General features: G+C 45.2%; 2 protein-coding genes across 2 annotated transcripts in view; both read left to right on the plus strand.

Moving 5' to 3' along the window:
• birc2 (baculoviral IAP repeat containing 2) overlaps positions 1-5,710 on the plus strand; it is an 84,895-nt gene extending 79,185 nt beyond the window's left edge. Inside the window, 2 exon segments of the mRNA XM_065024035.1 lie at positions 3,972-4,013; positions 4,214-5,710. Of these exon segments, the coding sequence (XP_064880107.1) occupies positions 3,972-4,013; positions 4,214-4,407 (236 nt within the window). The 3' untranslated portion in view covers positions 4,408-5,710.
• Positions 5,711-6,149: 439 nt separating this feature from the next.
• rpl23a (ribosomal protein L23a) lies at positions 6,150-13,828 on the plus strand. Its single transcript, XM_029650922.2, has 5 exons — positions 6,150-6,252; positions 9,410-9,590; positions 10,286-10,462; positions 13,454-13,523; positions 13,766-13,828. The coding sequence occupies exons 1-5, from the start codon at positions 6,228-6,230 to the stop codon at positions 13,778-13,780; spliced, it is 468 nt and encodes a 155-aa protein (XP_029506782.1). The 5' UTR covers positions 6,150-6,227; the 3' UTR covers positions 13,781-13,828.
• The last annotated feature ends 2,527 nt before the right edge of the window (positions 13,829-16,355 follow it).

The raw sequence follows: 16,355 nt of genomic DNA on the forward strand, positions 1-16,355 counted from the left end.
TACACCTTATTCCCCATCCCCTATAACCCTAACCCCTATTTCCCTATAACCCTAACCCTTATTCCCCATCCCCTACAACCCTTACCCTTATTCCCCTATAGACCTAACCCTTATTCCCCTATAGACCTAACCCTTATTCCCCATCCCCTACAACCCTAACCCTTATTCCCCATCCCCTATAACCCTAACCCTTATTCCCCTATAAGCCTAACCCTTATTCCCGATATCCCTAGCCCTTATTCCTCATCCTCTATAACCCTAACCCTTATTCCCCTATATCCCTAACCCTTATTCCCATAACCCTTATTCCCCATCCTCTATAACCCTAACCCTTATTCCCCTATAACCCTAACCCTTATTCCTATCCCCTATAACCCTAACCCTTATTCCCCTATAACCTTAACCCTTATTCCCCATCCCCTATAACCCTAACCCTTATTCCCCTATAACCCTAACCCTTATTCCCCATGCCCTATAGCCCTTATTCCCCATCCCCTATAACCCTTATTCCCCTATATCCCTAACCCTTATTCCCATATAACCCTAATCCTTATTCCCCATCCTCTATAGCCCTTATTCCGCATCCCCTATTACTCTTATTCCGCATCCCCTATAACCCTTATTCCCCTATATCCCTAACCCTTATTCCCATATAACCCTAATCCTTATTCCCCATCCCCTATAACCCTAACCTTTATTCCCCTATAACCCTAACCCTTATTCCCCATCCCCTATAGCCCTTATTCCCCATCCCTTATTCCCCTATATCCCTAACCCTTATTCCCATATAACCCTAATCCTTATTCCCCATCCCCTATAGTCCTTATTCCGCATCCCCTATAACCCTTATTCCCCTATAACCCTAACCCTTATTCCCCATCCCCTATAGCCCTTATTCCCCATCCCCTATAACCCTTAATCCCCTATATCCCTAACCCTTATTCCCATATAACCCTAATCCTTATTCTCATATAACTCTAATCCTTATTCCCCATCCCCTATAGCCCTTATTCCCCATCCCCTATAGCCCTTATTCCCCTTCCCTTATAGCCCTTATTCCCCATCCCATATAACCCTAACTCTTATTCCCCATCCCCTATAGCCCTTAATCCCCTATATCCCTAACCCTTATTCCCATATAACCCTAATCCTTATTCTCATATAACCCTAATCCTTATTCCCCATCCCCTATAGCCCTTATTCCCCTTCCCTTATAGCCCTTATTCCCCATCCCATATAACCCTAACTCTTATTCCCCATCCCCTATAGCCCTTATTCCCCATCCCCTATAACCCTTAATCCCCTATATCCCTAACCCTTATTCCCCTATAACCCTAATCCTTATTCCCCTTCCCCTATAGCCCTTATTCCCCTTCCCCTATAGCCCTTATTCCCCTTCCCCCTATAGCCCTTATTCCCCTTCCCCTATAGCCCTTATTCCCCATCCCCTATAGCCCTTATTCCCCTTCCCTATAGCCCTTATTCCCCTTCCCCTATAGCCCTTATTCCCCATCCCTTATAGCCCTTATTCCCCATCCCCTATAGCCCTTATTCCCCTATATCCCTAACTCTTATTCCCCATCCCATATAACACTAACCCTTATTCCCCTATAACCCTAACCCTTATTCCCCACCCTAACCCTAACTCCCATACCTAACTGAGCTCTAACCCCCATACCTAACCGTACCCCCAAACCCCCGAGCTCTAACCCTAACCCCCATACCTAACCGTACTCCACCCCCTGAGCTCTAACCCCATACCTAACCGTACCCCCCCTGAGCTCTAACCCCCATACCTAACCGTACCCCCCCCACCCCCCTGAGCTCTAACCCCTAGGGAGATCCAGTCCCCCTGAGCTCTAACCCTAACCCCCATACCTAACCGTACTCCCCCCCGAGCTCTAACCCCCATACCTAACCGTACCCCCCCACGCCCCCTGAGCTCTAACCCCTAGGGAGATCCAGTCCCCCTGAGCTCTAACCCTAACCCCCATACCTAACCGTACTCCCCCCCTGAGCTCTAACCCCCATACCTAACCGTACTCCACCCCCCTGACCTCTAACCCCTAGGGAGATCCAGTCCCTTTTCCTACATAAGTTTAGTTGATGCTTTTACCTACAACTATAATGGTTTTGAATATATTCCCCTATTTTCTTATGGTAGAATCACTCATCCTCCCCCTATTCTTCTTTTTCTTGTGTTTTTTTCTAGGTCATTCTTAGCAATTAGAAGGGATGGTTATATGTACCTGTGCTAGCTTAACATCTACAGATGTCGATGGAACAGAGATGCTCTGCTTTTTTGTTGTTGTTGACACAACACACCAAACAGCATGTTCTGCTGACTCTAGTTTAGTCTAATCTTGATTATTGTCCAGTCGTGTGGTCCAGTGCTGCAAAGAAAGATCTAGTTAAGCTGCAGGTGCTGAAAAATCCCAAATTGTTTGCATAGTCAACTTACACACAGCTATGACACACACACTTACCCCACCAGACATGCCACCAGGGGTCTTTTCACAGTCCCCAGGTCCAGAACACACTTATGCCACCAGGGGTCTTTTCACAGTCCCCAGGTCCAGAACACACTTACCCCACCAGACATGCCACCAGGGGTCTTTTCACAGTCCCCAGGTCCAGAACACACTTACCCCACCAGGCATGCCACCAGGGGTCTTTTCACAGTCCCCAGGTCCAGAACACACTTACCCCACCAGACATGCCACCAGGGGTCTTTTCACAGTCCCCAGGTCCAGAACACACTTACCCCACCAGGCATGCCACCAGGGGTCTTTTCACAGTCCCCAGGTCCAGAACACACTTACCCCACCAGGCATGCCACCAGGGGTCTTTTCACAGTCCCCAGGTCCAGAACACACTTACCCCACCAGACATGCCACCAGGGGTCTTTTCACAGTCCCCAAATCCAGAACACACTTACCCCACCAGACATGCCACCAGGGATCTTTTCACAGTCCCCAAATCCAGAACTAATTCAAGGAAGCATACAGTATTATATCTCTATATAATACTGTATGCTTCCTTGAATTAGTTCTGGATTTGTTCTGGAGCCCTTATTGCATGGAACTTCTATCTCATATTGCTCAAATAAACAGCAAACCTGGTTTCAACAAACAGATAAAGCAACACCTCACGGCACAACACCTCTCCCATATTTGACCTAGATAGTTTGTGTATTGATATGTAGGCTACGTGTGCCTTTTTGAAAATGTATGTAGTTCTGTCCTTGAGCTGTTCTTGTCCATTATGTCATGTTTCATGTGGACCCCAAGAAGAGGAGCTGTTGCTTTTGCAACAGCTAATGGGGATCCTAATAAAATACCAATTACCAAAAATACCTTCACCTATCCTGCACAGAGACCTCTGGGTAAAACATCACCTCTGACCCCTAACCTGCTAGAGACCTCTGGATAAAACATCACCTCATTGGTAAGGTCACGTTCCCCTGCTCAGACGTTGCATGCATTAAGCAATGTTTGCGTGCCACAGCATCAACTGTGCTGTCGGGCTCTCCCTAGTCCCCTAACCAGTAGTCTCATGGGCCCTAACCCCTCACTCCCCAGTTCCCTAACCCCTCACGCCCTAGTTCCCTAACTCCTAAATCCTAGCCCCATGAACTCTCACTCCTTAGTTCCCTGACTCCTAGCCCCCTGACCCCTCACTCCCTAGTCCCCTAACTCCCTAAACTGTAGTCCAGTCCTCCAGGTTTGGCAGGGGTGGAGAGATGTTCTGACCATGTCACTGTGAGAATGATTGGTGGGTAGAGCTGGGGTCAGGAGTTAGAGTTCAGGAACACAACTGATCTAGGTAGGCAATCAAATATATGTAATAAAGCCCTACTCCGTGACATCATCAGGCTGACATGTCTAGCCTAGTTAGTCTCAGTTCAGTCCAACTCAGTTTCATTTCATTTCAGACTTCTGTTTAATTCTTGTTCTCAATGCACCTTTCAGCCCAGGCAAATGAAGCCGCATCACCGAGTCAAGATCTCTCAGGTACACACACTTTCACATACACACACTAGGCTGCTTTCAGCTGTGGCTGAGGCCGGCTGGCCTTGGAACTGGGATGGGTTGGGTCAGTCTCCTCATCCAATGGGAAGGGGGAGCATGTCTGTTTTATGTCTCTCCATACTTACTTCTCTATTCTTCCATCTCTCTCCCCCTCCTCCTCTCCCCCTCCTCCTCCCCTCCAGACCTGCCGATGGAGGAGCAGCTACGGCGCCTGCAGGAGGAGCGGACCTGTAAGGTGTGTATGGACAAGGAGGTGAACATTGTCTTCATCCCGTGTGGTCACCTGGTGGTCTGTAAGGAGTGTGCTCCCTCTCTGAGGAAATGTCCCATCTGCAGAGGACTGGTCAAGGGCACCGTCCGAACCTTCCTCTCCTAGAAGACCGAAGAGGAAACAGGGCCCCTCCCAGCACTGTCAAACTTCTTTGACCTAGTCTCCTATCTACTCCTAGAGAATAGCTAACAGTCTATTCTAAGCGTGTCATTCTCTATTCCTGGACGGCTGTGTTTGCTGGTTTTTCTGATCTCCTTTCATTTCGTGTCCAATGAATTCCTAGAGAACCAGGTGAGGGGAGTTGCTAACTAATCAATAAAGACCTAGACAGTCAGGTGAGGGGAGTTGCTAACTAATCAATAAAGACCTAGACAGTCAGGTGAGGGGAGTTGCTAACTAATCAATAAAGACCTAGACAGTCAGGTGAGGGGAGTTGCTAACTAATCAATAAAGACCTAGACAGTCAGGTGAGGGGAGTTGCTAACTAATCAATAAAGACCTAGACAGTCAGGTGAGGGAGTTGCTAACTAATCAATAAAGACCTAGACAGTCAGGTGAGGGGAGTTGCTAACTAATCAATAAAGACCTAGACAGTCAGGTGAGGGGAGTTGCTAACTAATCAATAAAGACCTAGACAGTCAGGTGAGGGGCGGTACTATTTAATCAATAAAGACCTAGACAACCAGGTGAGGGGATTTCCTAACTAATCAATAAAGACCAGGACAACCAGGTGAGGGGATTTCCTAGCTAATCAATAAAGACCTAGACAACCAGGTGAGGGGAGTTGCTAACTAATCAATAAAGACCTAGACAGTCAGGTGAGGGGCGGTACTATTTAATCAATAAAGACCTAGACAACCAGGTGAGGGGATTTCCTAACTAATCAGTGACCTTTTATTGATCAATCAAGTACAAGAGAGTAGTGAAAACCCGCAGACACTCGACCCTCGAGGACTGGAGTTTGACACTATCCCATAAGCAACGACTACAATCTCACCGTCTCTGTTCATATCGGAATGTAGCCTGTTAAACCTACCTGCTTAACCATTAACTAATATGTTCCTGTGTAGATATACACATTACAGAACTGTAGGAATGCATGAGGTTATATAAAGGCATAACTATAATTGTCCATCTATGTAATCAGTCCATTGATAGAGCATACAACTACTTCCTGTAGTTGTAGTTTCAACTGGACAGATGTGTAGTAACCAGTGAAGGCTCCTGCATCCTGAATAGCACCCTATTCCCTATTTTGGGCACATTGGCAACTGGTTAAAAGTAGTGCACCATATAGCAAATAAGATGCCATTTGGAACGCAGGGCAGCCAGTCAAGGCCCTCGCATGTAAAGGCTAGGTTGACTATTCTGCTGTTGAATGTCTCAAATAAATGCTAGGTTGACTATTCTGCTGTTGAACGTCTCACATTTCTAATGATTTTCTTCTGGAAAGATATGTTGGAAAATATTTTAAGTAAGATGTATCATTCATTCCAAATAAGATTTTTTTCTTAACTGACTTGCCTGGTTGAATAAAGGTTCAATTTAAAATAATAAATACAACCTGATATTCTCAACACCAGACCACTGTCACATCTACCCAAACAACACATAGTGAGCTGTAGTGCACTGAGCAACAGTTCCCATGAACCAGTACCAGGAGCTAGTTTCTTATGACAAATGTTTTTAGGGGTGCAACTGAGCTACAGTTCCTGTGTAGCAGAATCATAGTTAGCTGTTCTCCACTTAGCTACAGTTCATATGTAGCAGTATGTAATTCCAAATATTTTTGGACTCATCCGAGAAAGGGTGACCTTTAACTACAAGTACCATGATGCAGTTCGCCAGTCTCGCGATATGTGAGTGCCGGTTTCTCGCCCCTGTATCATAGCTGCGGAAACCCCAATCATTCTTCCTTTCTCAACATGGCACCGAAGGCGAAGAAGGAAGGTTCGTGAATCTGTACATTGTTTTCCCGTAAAGTCAGATAAAATACACAACCACGTATGTTCTATGTACATGTTTACCAAGATTAATGTATAGCTATATTATACCGATGAAAATCACAGACGTGCTTATTTTGTCTACGGTCACTAAATGTGTAACGGTGCAACCGGCTGGCAGCGACGTTAGGCTATGCTATTTAGCTAACTTCAACGTTGGCTTATCTATCATTTCTAATTCCTCCAGGTTAAACACTGGACTCCGGTGTCTGTGTGGTATAATAATCGTTTCTAAGGCCCTGTTAAGTTGTGCACATGTTGGTTTAGTCAGATCAGTATTAACGCAGATGCCCCATAGTGCTGTGTGGCAGAGACATGTGCAGTTGAAGCTGGGCTTAATGTTAGCGAGCTACTACATTTGATGGGACCGAAACGTTTAAATTATTGTACAAGTACATGATCTACTATCAAAATGCCCATTGTGTTGTCATAACTACCTAGTTAACGTGCTTCAGTTGATATAGTTGATGTGACTACCGGGTCTAGTCGTAATGTAACGTTATTAAACCGAACACCAGACCGGGTGTGCGTCATCGCTCTCAAGACACGCAGGCTGAAATATCAAAATGAACTATTAACAAACTATTCATTTTGGGACATGTCGACGCATGAAACATTCATGGCATTTTAGCAAGCAAGCTTGCTGTTTCTAGCTGCTTTGTTTTGGGATATAAACATTGGGTTTAGTTTACCTTAAATGCACAAGGTCCTCTACCACAATTAATCCATACAATGTGAAACTTCACTGTCTTTATAGGACTTACAATGATTTCAGAAGATCGGCTTTAGAGTTTGCTGTAGCTCCTAAGTATTTAGCAACAGAATAAACTTCCTGACGCCAGTCTGTTTGCATTATGTTTCAATGTGTTGTGTATTGAAAGTGTTTTCTCTTGCATTTTTTTCATGCAATGTTTGACTGTAAATTCAACATGGCTTCAAATTGTGTAAACTATGAGCAAGTATGAATGTCTGTCACGTTATATTTAGAAAAAATATCAACGTGACCCAAAAATAAAATGATCGATTTTAATTGCTTAACAAGTCATGTGAGTCCCACAGTTGACAGTGCATGTCAGAACAAAAACCGAGCGATGAGGTCGAAGGAATTGTCCGTAGAGCTCAGAGACAGGATTGTGTTGAGGCATAGATCTGGATAAGGGTACCCAAAAGACATTATTTACCTTATTTACATAAGTATTCAGACCCTTTGCTATGAAAATTGAAATTGAGCTCAGCTGCATCCTGTTTCCATTGGCCATCCTTGAGATGTTTCTACAACTTGATTGGAGTCCACCTTTGGTAAATTCAATTGATTGGACATGATTTGGAAAGGCACACACCTGTCTATATAAGGTCGGAGCAGAAACTAAGCCATGAGGTGTAAGGAATTGTCCTTAGAGCGAGACAGAATTGTGTCGAGGCACAGATCTGGGGAAGGGTACCAACACATTTCTAAAGCATTAAAGGTCCCTAAGAACACAGTGGCCTCCGTCATTCTTAAATGGAAGAAATTTGGAACCAAGACTTCCTAGAGCTGAACACCCAGCCACACTGAGCAATCAAGGGAGAAGGGCCTTGGTTCGGGAGGTGACCAAGAACCCGATGGTCAGTGACAGAGCTACAGAGTTCCTCTGTGGAGATGGGAGGACCTTCCAGAAGGACAACCATCTCTGCAGCAATCCACTAATCAGGCCTTTATGGTCGTTACCAGACGGAAGCCACTCAGTAAAAAACATCTCTGGAGAGACTTGAAAATAGCTGTGCAGCGATGCTCCCCATCCAACCTGACAGAACTTAATTAAGATCTGCAGAGAAGAATGGGAGAAACTCCACAAATACAGGTGTGTCAAGCTTGTAGCGTCACCCTAGAAGACTCGAGGCTGTAATCGCTGCCAAAGGTGCTTCAACAAATTACTGAGTAAAGGGTCTGAGAACTTGTGTAAATACACTGCTCAAAGAAATAAAGGGAACACTTAAACAACACAACGTAACTCCAAGTCAATCACACTTCTGTGAAATCAAACTGTCCACTTAGGAAGCAACACTGATTGACAATAAATTTCACATACTGTTGTGCAAATGGAATAGACAACAGGTGGAAATTATAGGCAATTAGCAAGACACCCCCAATAAAGGAGTGGTTCTTCAGGTGGTGACCACAGACCACTTCTCAGTTCCTATGCTTCCTGGCTGATGTTTTGGTCACTTTTGAATGCTGCCGGTGCTTTCACTCTAGTGGTAGCATGAGACGGAGTCTACAACCCACACAAGTGGCTGATAAATTTGAAAATTGATCCATTTGATTTCCATTGATAATTCGTGTGATTTTGTTGTCAGCACATTCAACTATGTAAAGAAAAAAGTATTTAATAAGAATAGTTCATTCATTCAGATCTAGGATGTTATTTTAGTGTTCCCTTTATTTTTTTGAGCAGTGTATTTCAGTTTTTAAATATTTTCAAAACTGTTTTTGCTTTGTCACTATGGGGTATTGTGTGTAGATTGACTGATTGATTGGGATGGGGGGCTATTTAATACATTTTGGAATAAGTCTAATGTAACAATGTGGGAAAAGTCAAGGGTCTGAATACTTTCCGAAAGCGCTGTATATTCATTCACCTGTGATGTTTTTGTCTGTCACAGGAGATACAAATTGTTGTTGTATATTTAGTGGAGATTCTGTGTGTGTTAAGTGATGGAGGGCAAACCGTGATCTAATGAGTTGTTGTACCAGTGGTCTGAGGCAGATGTTACCTGTGATTTCAAGTGCAACATTAATAGACTGTTTTGCAAAATGGCAACCTGTTCTACCGATGAACGTAGCCTGAAGATGTTTTGGGGAAATCTGTCCCAGAACACTGTTAGGTTTTTAGATTCCCTGTTAGACTGTGGTACATGATGGGAAACTACTTTGTTCTTCTGCTCAGAGAAATCAATGTGAATTCCTACTCAAATCCCCCATTCCTGTTAGATTTATTCGTAACCGGATTTGGTGTTTAGATGCCTGGATGATAGAAATCTGTTTACACATCCCCCCCACCAACCAGTTAATGTTCCCTGTCCTTGTTAGCGGTCCCTGCCTAACGTCTTGTCTCCCTCTGTAGCTGTCCCTGCCAAGACCGAGGCCAAAGTGAAGGCCCTGAAGGCCAAGAAGGCTGTTCTGAAAGGAGTCCACAGCCAGAGGAAGAAGAAGATTAGAACCTCTCCAACCTTCCGCCGCCCCAAAACCCTGCGCCTCCGCAGACAACCCAAGTACCCCCGCAAGAGTGCCCCGCGCAGAAACAAGTAAGTTTAAAATTATACAGTACATGCACACTTGTTTGACTTGTACTTTGTGAAAGTGCTCTATACAGAATATTGTCTGCTAGGGGGGGATTCCCTCATTTTAAACTACTGGTGGTTCAGGTCAGTTTGTCTGCTAGGGGGGATTCCCTCCTTTTAAACCACTGATGGTTCAGGTCAGTTTGTCTGCTAGGAGGGATTCCCTCCTTTTAAACCACTGATGGTTCAGGTCAGTTTGTCTGCTAGGAGGGATTCCCTCTTTTTAAACCACTGATGGTTCAGGTCAGTTTGTCTGCTAGGAGGGATTTCCTTTTAAACCACTGGACTGTAAAGCAGGACAGCAGACAACATGTTGGTCTCAGCTAAAGGCTGTGTAGGTAAGGTCAGGCCCATATTCACAGTGTCTGAGTAGAAGTGCTGCCCTAGGATTTCTCCAGTCTTATTCAACGTGATCTAGAAGTCCAAATGGATTGTCGATCAGAACTCCTCGCTGCTTTGTGGACATGGTAATACTGCTCCTTCATATGTAGGTCCTCTCCTGCAAGGATGTAACATGTTGGCTTGCAGAGGGGCCATTTGAAGGATTTAGATTGACTCCTAGGTTTAAAGTTTGGATCACACTGGTCTAATGAACTGCTCTCCTTACCCCACCCTTCCTCCTCCCTTTCCACGCGTCTTCCTCCTTTTTTCTCTCCCAGGTTGGACCACTATGCCATCATTAAGTTCCCTCTGACGACAGAGTCTGCCATGAAGAAGATCGAGGACAACAACACCCTCGTCTTCATCGTAGACGTCAAGGCCAACAAGCATCAGATCAAACATGCCGTCAAGAAGCTCTACGACATCGACGTGGCCAAGGTCAACACACTCATCCGGTAAATAACCATTTAATATATCCTAATCCTGACATTATCAAATCAAATTTATTTATATAGCCCTTTGTACATCAGCTGATATCTCAAAGTGCTGTACAGAAACCCAGCCTAAAACCCCAAACAGCAAGCAATGCAGGTGTAGAAGCACGGTGGCTAGGAAAAACTCCCTAGAAAGGTCAAAACCTAGGAAGAAACCTAGAGAGGAACCATGCTATGTGGGGTGGCCAGTCCTCTTCTGGCTGTGCCAGGTAGAGATTATAACAGAACATGGCCAAGATGTTCAAATGTTCATAAATGACCAGCATGGTCGAATAATAGTAAGGCAGAACAGTTGAAACTGGAGCAGCAGCATGGCCAGGTGGACTGGGGACAGCAAGGAGTCATCATGTCCGGTAGTCCTGGGGCATGGTCCTAGGGCCCAGGTCAGTTGAAACTGGAGCAGCAGCACGGCCAGGTGGACTGGGGACAGCAAGGAGTCATCATGTCAGGTAGTCCTGGGGCATGGTCCTAGGGCTCAGGTCCTCTGAGAGAGAGAAAGAAAGAGAGAATTAGAGAACGCACACTTAGATTCACAAAGGACACCGAATAGGACAGGAGAAGTACTCCAGATAACAAACTGACCCTAGCCCATTAGTACATTACTAACCTGAATGTAGTCCAGGCATCACTACCGCTAAACTGACTTGTCCCATTAGACTCCATAGATACATGCTGTACTGCCTGCTTGTCTGACCTGGCCACCTAGTACATTTGCCCATTACCTTTGTAGCTGTAGTTGAGTTTGTTTAATGGATGCCTCCATGTTGAGCCGTGAGGTCAGAGTAGGGGTTTGAGGCGATCTGACAGAATAGAGGGTGGCCCTGGTTTAGGGCTGACCCCATTTAGTCTATTGCTTGCTTGATGGGCTATTCGTCGACCCAAGATTTATTTAGTAGAGTAGTCGCAAATGGATTATTTTCCCATGGTGCACAAGACGGCGGTCTGATTTGCTCCTTTTGGGGGCTGACAACAGTTCTGGTGGACATTCCTGCAGTCAGCATGCCAACAGCTCTGGTGGACATTCCTGTAGTCAGCATGCCAACAGCTCTGGTGGACATTCCTGCAGTCAGCATGCCAACAGCTCTGGTGGACATTCCTGCAGTCAGCATGACAACAGCTCTGGTGGACATTCCTGCAGTCAGCATGACAACAGCTCTGGTGGACATTCCTGCAGTCAGCATGCCAACAGCTCTGGTGGACATTCCTGCAGTCAGCATGCCAACAGCTCTGGTGGACATTCCTGTAGTCAGCATGACAACAGCTCTGGTGGACATTCCTGCAGTCAGCATGCCAACAGCTCTGGTGGACATTCCTGCAGTCAGCATGCCAACAGCTCTGGTGGACATTCCTGCAGTCAGCATGACAACAGCTCTGGTGGACATTCCTGTAGTCAGCATGCCAACAGCTCTGGTGGACATTCCTGTAGTCAGCATGACAACAGCTCTGGTGGACATTCCTGTAGTCAGCATGCCAACAGCTCTGGTGGACATTCCTGTAGTCAGCATGCCAACAGCTCTGGTGGACATTCCTGTAGTCAGCATGCCAACAGCTCTGGTTGACATTCCTGCAGTCAGCATGCCAACAGCTCTGGTGGACATTCCTGCAGTCAGCATGACAACAGCTCTGGTTGACATTCCTGTAGTCAGCATGACAACAGCTCTGGTTGACATTCCTGCAGTCAGCATGCCAACAGCTCTGGTGGACATTCCTGTAGTCAGCATGCCAATTACACGCTCCTTCAACTTGAGACATCAGTGTGATGTTGTGATGTAACAAAACGGCACATTTTACAGTGGCCTTTTATTGTCCCCCAGCACAAGGTGCACCTGTGTAATGATCATGCTGATTAAACAGCTACTTGATATGCCACACCTGTCAGATGGATGGATTATCTTAGCAAAGGAGAAAGGCTCGCTAACAGGGATGTAAACAACTGTGCACAAAATTTGACATTTTGAAATTAAATAACGGGAGCTTTTAAATAATTATCCTAAACAATAAATTAACAGCAATTCACAAATGCATGCAACTGTTTTTAGTCTTTGCTGTAATATAGGCTTTATTTTCTCGTTAGAACAGACTTATTTCTTTAACACTTGCACCAATACACTCCGTTGTCTGGATCTCCAGTATTTTCCACAACTAAATCAAATGTCTTCCACAGATCTGACTTCCCCTTTCCCTCCTGAGCACCCAGTAAACATCCCCCCCATTACGAGTCTTTTTCACGTCCTCCGCATCATGTTACCGCATTGAGTTTTGACCCAACTTATTGATGTGATTATGGCTCTAAGTCAGGCCCTATTGGTCACACGTGATATGTACATGTTTCACGTAAAGAGAGCACGGGTTGAGGCAATAGAATGTTTTTCTTAAACAAATGAGGGATTTCGTTAACACAACCTTTTAGTCAGAAACAAGTAAGAAAGTAAATAGCTATAATTATTTTGCAACCTCAACCCCAGCAGCACCATAACTTTCTGTGGTGCCTGTTCGCTGCAGCACGGAGGAGAGACGTGTGCCGGTCACACAGGCACTCGCTGTCAGGTTTTAACACCATGTGGCCATAAGACGCCTGGCTCCAGGGGAGTCTGATTTAATCAAACTGTGTGCTTTAAGCATCAGACAAGCTCAGTGCATATAGTTGCGTTTATCCAAACATGGGGTGTCTATGTATGAAAAAATACATCTTAAAGTAGATTGGTCGAAAGAATAGACAACTTTCGGTCGACCAATATTTTTGTTCGGGGACAGCCCTAAGCTGGTTGAAGATGCCCAGTGAAGAGTTATTTATGATGACCCCCCCCACCATTGCTGGGTGTTGGTTCAGTCCCAGTGTAGATGTCGTCAAAGGAACCACTTATACAATTAGGAAATGGGAGTTCTTTATCCCACTGACATCTGAAACACAAACACGAGGCCATACGTTCTAACAATCCTCTCTCCTCCAAGGCCTGATGGTGAGAAGAAGGCGTATGTCCGTCTGGCTCCAGATTACGATGCGTTGGATGTTGCCAATAAGGTGAGTGACAGTAACGTCTCGATAGCCCCCCACCCCCAACAGCAGACATTTGTATTGTAACCCAGACTAACTCACCTGATTCAACTCATCAAGGTGAATAGTTGACAAGTTGAATCTGGTGTCCTTGTCCAGGCTCCAACAACAGACCACCTTCACTGTGACTCATTATAAAAAGACTGTTTATAGTGATGCTTTATAACTGCCCTGTGAATCCTGGCTAATACCTGTCTTGTCTGTTCCAGATTGGCATCATATAAACGGCTGCTGGGAAGATGTACAGAGGAATAAAAGTTTGTAAAAACGTACCGCTCTCTTGTCCCGTATGTTATTGGTTGATTATCATCTGTTCTGTTTGGTGGGATGTTCTGATGTGAGTTCTCTCTAATATTAAATACATCTGTTAGGAAGCTACACACATCCAATGACTTGCAGGTGATTGGTGCAAGAAATTAACTAACGATTAATGGATGGATACCTGCACAATTAATATTTCCGTTTTGGTGTTGAAATGTTGCACAATGAAACATGTGCATCCTTCAGTCTGCAGCTCTTTATTATATATAAACTATCAATACAGCAGTATGTCGACACCCCTTCAAATGACTGGATTCAGCTTAAAATCGAGTACACCACCATGCAATCCCCATAGACAAACGTTGACAGTAGAATGGCCTTACTGAAGAGCTCTGTGACAATTAACGTGGTACCATCATAGGATGCCACCTTTCCAACAAGTTAGTTTGTCAAATGTCTTCCCTGCTAGAGCTGCCCTGATCAACTAAGTGCTGTTATTGTGAAGCGGAAATGTCTAGGAGCAACAACGGCTCAGCCGTGAAGTGGTAGGTCACAGAGCGCGACCGCTGAGTCATGTACCACGTCTGTCGTCGGTTGCAACACTCACTAGAGTTCTAAAACGTCTCTGGAAGTAACAACACAATAACTTTGCCTGGAGCGTCATGAAATGGGTTTTCATGGCCGAGCCCAAGACCACAATGCGCAATACCAAGCATCGGCTGGAGTGGTGTAAACACTCGCCGCCATTGGACTCTGGAGCAGTGGAAATACATTCTCTGGAGTGATGAATCGCGCTGCACCATCTGGCAGCCCGACGATGCCAGGAGAACGCTACCTGCCCCAATGCATAGTGCCTACTGTACATTTTGGTGGAGGAGGAATAATGGTCTGGGGCTGTTTTTCATGGTTCGGGCCCCTTAGTTCCAGGGAAGGGAACCCTTAATGCGACAGTATACAATTACATTCTAGATGATTCTGTGCTTCCATCTTGGTGGCAAGAGTTTGTGGAAGGCCAGTTTCTGTTTCAGGGAGTCCACTCGTTGAGGCTTCAACATGGTAACGCACACCTTCCACCCCCTGAGCTGGGGCGTCATGGTAACGCACACCTTCCACTCCCTGAGCTGGGGCGTCATGGTAACGCACACCTTCCACCCCCTGAGCTGGGGCGTCATGGTAACGCACACCTTCCACCCCCTGAGCTGGGGCGTCATGGTAACGCACACCTTCCACCCCCTGAGCTGGGGCGTCATGGTAACGCACACCTTCCACTCCCTGAGCTGGGGCGTCATGGTAACACACCTTCCACTCCCTGAGCTGGGGCGTCATGGTAAAACACAGATGAACAATATGTTCATTCTCTCTACACTATCTGTGTATAATGTAAACGATCATTATGGTTCTGAGACGGAGCTTCCTGTTGATTTAAACATAGACGTGATGGGAGTCTTCCTAGCACAGTTACGGTCAGTACTGGTGTGTTTACATCAACATCGACCAGTCAGGTCCCCTGTGATACAACTCAGTATTAAACGTCCATCCATGTCTGGGGACGTCGACGTGGAAACTGGCCACTAGGGGAAACTGAGCGCTGTTATGCTGATAGGGTGCTGTGGACAGCAAAAGAGTGGAAGTACCTGCCTCTGATGCTAAAGGTTGAATATTTGAATGCAGTGTAGTGTAGAACAGAAATGTTTGTTAAATAAGAACTTGTGTGAACTCTATCCATTCTATTTCTATCTGTAAAGTTCAGAACGATACATGTCACTGAATACAACCAGGCTTTGCAGCAGTCTGAAACCACTGGAGGCAGGGGGAAGTTGCCATCACCATGGTGATGTTGAATGTTCATGTTTTTACTTACACGTCTCTTGCACTGTAATAACAGGGTTTGGATTGTTTTTAATGTATTTATGTTTGGAAAGACGCTTCACTAAAAGCCTATTTATGCTTCATCCGAAAGTGTGGTCGGAGGCGCAATATAGATTGTATGAAACTATTGCGGAGCCTCCGGTGGCCAAATTGAGCTGCGCACCACATTACCGTGCTCATCAAATTTCGTAACAATCATTGACGTGATTAGTTAACAGGTGAGGGCGGGAGGTCCTGTATAAACACAAACTCACTTCACAACAGCTCTGCAAAAAAAAGTATATTTGCTCTGACTTCTGCAGAGGCCGCATTTTAGTAAATTATTCTTGCTTGAACTGTAGCTAAGATTATATTCGGTTGTGGTCGTTGCAAAATAACTATTTTGGATGCAGCAGTTTGCTCGAATGCTAACGCTCATTGATACTGTATAGGGTGTAGAAAAAAGTTAGCCAGAGACATTTTTGGTATGATGCAGTTGATTTGCGATGAAACAAACATATTAAGCAGGACTTAATATAAAATGTGTAAAATGCACTCATAAGCAACATGCAAATAGAGGCTTTATGTTTGCTGCCGTTCTATAAGAATTCCCCCTTGTTCTGCCACCAATTTCCTCCAAAAGAGAATGAGGTGGCCAGAGTAAGGGTTGTACAGAGCATTTCATATGCA

The sequence above is a fragment of the Oncorhynchus nerka genome, linkage group LG10, assembly GCF_034236695.1.
Source record: "Oncorhynchus nerka isolate Pitt River linkage group LG10, Oner_Uvic_2.0, whole genome shotgun sequence".
Classification (NCBI taxonomy): domain Eukaryota; kingdom Metazoa; phylum Chordata; class Actinopteri; order Salmoniformes; family Salmonidae; genus Oncorhynchus; species Oncorhynchus nerka.

Coding starts and splice junctions, on each gene's coding strand:
- rpl23a (XM_029650922.2), top strand. CDS start 6,228: ATGGCACCGAAGGCGAAGAAGGAAG. Junction 9,591..10,285: donor AGTGCCCCGCGCAGAAACAA/GTAAGTTTAAAA, acceptor TTTCTCTCCCAG/GTTGGACCACTATGCCATCA. Junction 10,463..13,453: donor AAGGTCAACACACTCATCCG/GTAAATAACCAT, acceptor CTCTCCTCCAAG/GCCTGATGGTGAGAAGAAGG.